This window comes from Pterocles gutturalis, unplaced genomic scaffold, assembly GCF_000699245.1.
Source record: "Pterocles gutturalis isolate BGI_N339 unplaced genomic scaffold, ASM69924v1 scaffold10671, whole genome shotgun sequence".
NCBI lineage: Eukaryota > Metazoa > Chordata > Aves > Pterocliformes > Pteroclidae > Pterocles > Pterocles gutturalis.
In genome coordinates, this window is record NW_010097818.1 from 9,974 (window position 1) to 14,853 (window position 4,880).

At 41.7% G+C, this 4,880-nt stretch overlaps 1 protein-coding gene across 1 annotated transcript in view; it reads right to left on the bottom strand.

Moving 5' to 3' along the window:
• The window catches only part of LOC104471321 (myosin heavy chain, skeletal muscle, adult-like), a gene marked incomplete at its 3' end in the record, with an annotated part of 10,573 nt that extends 9,968 nt beyond the window's left edge, over positions 1-605 (bottom strand). The window contains 3 exon segments of the mRNA XM_010086628.1: positions 34-74; positions 167-310; positions 399-605. Coding sequence (XP_010084930.1) covers positions 34-74; positions 167-310; positions 399-605 — 392 coding nt within the window.
• Positions 606-4,880: the final 4,275 nt, after the last annotated feature.

Here is a 4,880-nt window from a genome sequence, read left to right on the forward strand (position 1 = left end):
AACCCCCCCGCGGGGTTGTCCCCCGCCAGCCACTTGTAGGGGTTGACAGTGACACAGAAGAGACCCGAGTAGGTCTGCAGGAAGGGAGACAGCACATTGGCTTCCACTCAGCCCGGCAGAGCAGTTCCTCCCAGCTACCCAAAGGAAGACTGCTGCTGCTACTTACATAGATCATCCAGGCTGCATAACGCTCTTTGAGGTTGTACAGCACAGCAGGTTCGTGGAGGTGGGTCATCATGGCCATGTCCTCGATTTTATCGTACTTGGGAGGGTTCATGGAGAAGACTTGATCTTCCTTCACGGTCAGGGTCTGCCAAGGAAATGAAAGATCCATGTATGTTGGCTAAGAGCTCAGAGTGGGAATCAAATGGTGATCTTCAGCCTTGTTTCTTACTCACCTCTCCACCTTCAGTTTTGACAGTGACCTTCCCTGATTCCCTGCTCTGGATTGTCCCTTTCACAAAGGATTCCTTAGGATGGGCCACAAAGACCGATGACTTGGCATCGAAAGGCTTGTTCTGGGCCTCAATTCTCTCCTTTTCTGACTTTCGGAGGTAAGGAGCTGCCTCCCCAAAAACAGCCATCTCAGAGTCTGCAGAGGCCATGTCTGCACTTTATTGAAAGCACGTCAGCAGAGGTGTCTGATGGGGGAAAAATGGTTGTGGATCACTGAGAAAAATAATATAATCTATATCAGTGAGAAAACTCCTTGATCTTTAGCTAATCAATTTCTAGCTAGTGTTCCAGAAAATCTCTTGGAAGTAACCACTGAAATCCACTTTGATTTGAACTTAAAAAGTACCTAAGTCCCATTCAAGAGTGAGACTTAGTCTTCTAAAACACACAGGCCTCGTAACATTAATAGAACACCTTCTGTTTATTGACTACAGTTTGGTAACTCACCTTGGTGAACTCTGACCAGATTTGAGGTCTTCATGTAAAAGAATCTACACCCAGAGGAAATCACTCTCTGTTCTGGTCCTTAATTATGAGTGATAAATATTCAAGAGAGTACTTTCTTGTTAAAAGTATTATCTTGTGTGCTAAAAATGAAAAATTACTTCACTTCTTAGATATTCCCTATTTTCAACAGTCTAGCCTAAGCAAAAGCCAGCAGAGATATAAGAGGAGTTACAAAGAGAACTCCTGCAGCTATATAAAAGTCTTGTCCTATACTGTAGTCTTGGAGTGCATTATTCTGGGTGTTACCTTTGGAGAAAGGCTTCTGTCCTGGAAACTGGCCAACCTTGTAAAATAGGAATGGCAGTTGTTTCTTGTTGCTGGATGGAATTCCAGAGATAAATTATAGATTTAAGATACAGACATGCATTGAAATTATATTGAAATTTTTTGTTCACATAGGCACTCCCTTATGGAAATAGCTGCCAGAGGCAGGAGAAATGGAATGGGCAAGGACATTGTTGTCTTTCTTCAAGCTCACAAAATGCATGCACTTACCTCGAAGCTTTCCGTGGAGACAGGCCAGACTTGTCCCTGGGAGATTTTATAGTCTTGTCTGCAGATGCTGCAGATGCTCCCCCTTTCTTCGGTCAAAACATTTCTGGCAAACCTTCTTTGGCAAAGCATTGTCTGGCAAACTAAGGGCATAATTGTCATTTGATTTGAATGATATAATTAGAACTTTTTTATATCTTACTGACTATCTGAATACATCTATAAATAATTTGTCAAGAGTGTTAAGGACAGAATCTAGACTACTCAAGGCACTTAGAGAACTTGGATGCAGGGACTTACAGTTCCTATTGCTGGCTTTCTCAGTGATTTGCTGCTTGACCTGTGGTAGTTTCCTTGGTATGTTTATACTGCAACTTTGCAGTCAAGCAGTGGGGATGATAATGTCTATAATGCTTTAGGGACACATACATTGAGAGGAACAGGAAAAGTACATAAAAAAGCAGCAAATAATTGCTGTTAAGAGCCCCTTCTCAGTGGTATTTCCCAAAACACAGCAAGTCAAAATGTATTACATCTGAGGTTTCTGTATGGGACACTCTCAGTAGCTGAGAGGGTTTGAAATACAGTGAGTTGGAAGCCTGAACCCCAATAAAGGGAGAGTCTACTTTAAAACTGAGGTCTGAATAGATTCTTGAGCTGACTTTTGAGATATTAAATTCAATATATACTTGTGCATGCATAGATAATATATGGGTTTCTGCACATTTCATTTAAAAAGTGACTCCTCAAAAAATTCTGCTTTCTCACTGTTCACTCTCTTACACTTTGTACTTGCATTTGACGTATACTTGCTCCTATTATTGTCTGCATAAATAACCAGTTCCCTCAGTCAGATCTGAAGTTCCAGAGGTTCCCATAGCCCCTCCCCACCTACAACTTCCCAAAACAACATGCTGTAGGCTGCCATGGTGGTACACACAATCACATGTGTATGCACAGCATATAGTTCCAGATAGTATGCATTCTCATAAATCCTCAGTCTAGCACTGCTGTGCCATCAAAATATGCGTATTTCCACATTCACAGTCTGGGAAAAATCTAACAACACAGTATTGTATGTACCAGAGCATTAGAGGTAGCAGGCTGATGGTATGGGAAAAGGAGATTTGCTGCTAGTCCAAGAGACTAATTGATCTAGTTTTAGGAAAGGGTGTAAGTACTTAAACTTCTTCAGCTCCTCCAGATCTAAACACATTTTTCTCCTGGTCGTCTGCATTTCAATAATTAAAATATATCCCTAAATAACACAGGGAAGAGGTTAGAAAAAAATGTCTGAGGTCCAGTGTAATATACAGCATCAGATGATGCGCTGTGCTGTAAGAGCCCCTTCCAAGAGTGCTCTGGCACTGCAGCACCCGCATTTTGGGCCCCAGAGTGGAATTCAAACCCAGAACTCACCCCTGAGCTGACTACACAAGTTACAGGGACAGATTAATATCTCAGAAGGCTAATCTTTTCACATGGATTATGAAGAAGAGCTGCCCATCACCAGAGGATTAGTGTGGTAATTTTGAATTCTTGTCTAGTGCAATACAGCAATGTGGAGGGCATTTAATATCTGATTGATCATTCAACCTTCACTAAATAATTCTGTGTATAGGAATAGAGGCCTATCAAATCTCCCTGTATGTTCAGCTGCCACTCACAGATCCTTGGAGAAAGATGAGGCATTCAGTTATTGCGAACATATGCTGACAATGGCTTTGTCTTCCTTTTTGGTTGAACTGTAGACTCATATCAAACAGATTGCACTCCAGAGAGGTGGAAATTGTGAAGCTGAATTCCTTCTAGCTCTTGCCATGTCCAGCACTGAGTCCTGTGTTAATGTTTCTACACGCTCATGCTATTCAGCGAATTCAGTTCCCTCAGGTTTCCTGCTCAGGCCCTTGACCAAGACTCTCCTCATTTCTCAACAGCTTTCCTCACAGGGCAGTAACACCAACTGCAGTTAAGAGAGGACTACCAGACTGCTAGAGCAATGAATGTAACACTAATTGGAGACAACAACTACTCCATACAGAATGAGCAAATGTTACTTTGGGTTGTAGTACCAAAACTGTATTTGCGGATACTGTCAGCAAGTGCTTCATGAAACCACTAGTTAGGGTGTGAAAAGCAGTGTTGACTTACCCGGTTCAAATACAGCTGTGGACATAGTTGAAAATAAAGCTGTTTAAGAATTTATCTGTGGCAACACACATAATATAACATCCTTGGAGGAGTCAAAATAGCCCCCAAAAGCCAATATGCTTGTGTTTATAAAGCACATAGAAATAAGGAATAAAAGGGAAGCAGTTCAGTTTTAGTAGACTGAAGACCACTCAATGATGCCATAGTAGGTGTCCAGGACAAAGGCATGCTAATTATCAGAAGATAATTGACAAAAGGCAACAGTCACTTCATCAGAGGAACAATTAGCTTGGTCAAGCATGATTATTTTCCCTGGTAAATATATGTTGTCCTTCACATCCTTAGGAATAAATTCCAAGAGGACGTATTCTGTGATCTTTCAAGTAACTAAAATGAAACTGAGCAGCTTACAGACTCACTGATCCTCCTTCCTACCTTTTTTAAGGATGGGCATAACACTAGCCTTTTTCCAGTCAAATGGGACCTTCCCTGTTTGTCATCATTTTTCACCAATGATAGATAAACATAGACCTTGCAATTACATGGGTGAACTCCTTCAGCATCCTTTGATGAGTCATATCCATCCCCATGGATACGAATGTATTCAGCTTCTCTTAGCAATTCCAGCTTCAATAAGTAGTAGGTTAGGACTTCCCCACTGCTGGTTAACCCTCTCCTCAAACTCTGTTAGAAGACGCAGATGCCTGGGGACAAGCTTTATCTGTGAAGTCTGATGCAGAAAAGGTGCTGCACACTTAAGTGCTTTCTGTATCATCTCTCACCAGGTGGTCTCCCACATTGAGTGGTAGACAAATATTTTCTCTGAACTCCCTTCTGCATCATCCACGCAGAACTGTTATGCTTAAAGTCCCTAAGTGCCCAAGCAACGTTTCATATTCCTGTTCTGTTGCCAGTCCTTGTCTCCACCTCTTATATACTTTTGTGTTTTAGTTCATCAAGAAGTTTGCCACTTAACTGAGATAAAATTCCCAGTATTCCTGCAGAACAAGGTAGTTTGTTCCTGAGGTCTTAATAATATTCCTTTAAATTCTAACCATATCTCCTGAGCAATCTTCTCTTTCACAGCTGCTGCCAAGGGTGTTCTAACTAGCACTTCCCTGAATACAATGAATTCCAGTCTTACGAAGTCTAGAGTGATAATTCTGTTGCTTACCTCCCCAGATTTTCACTAGATCCTCCATTCAGTCATCATGTGGTTGCTGTAGCCTGAGCTGCCATCTGGGATCATTGTCGCGACCCAGCACACAGAACCA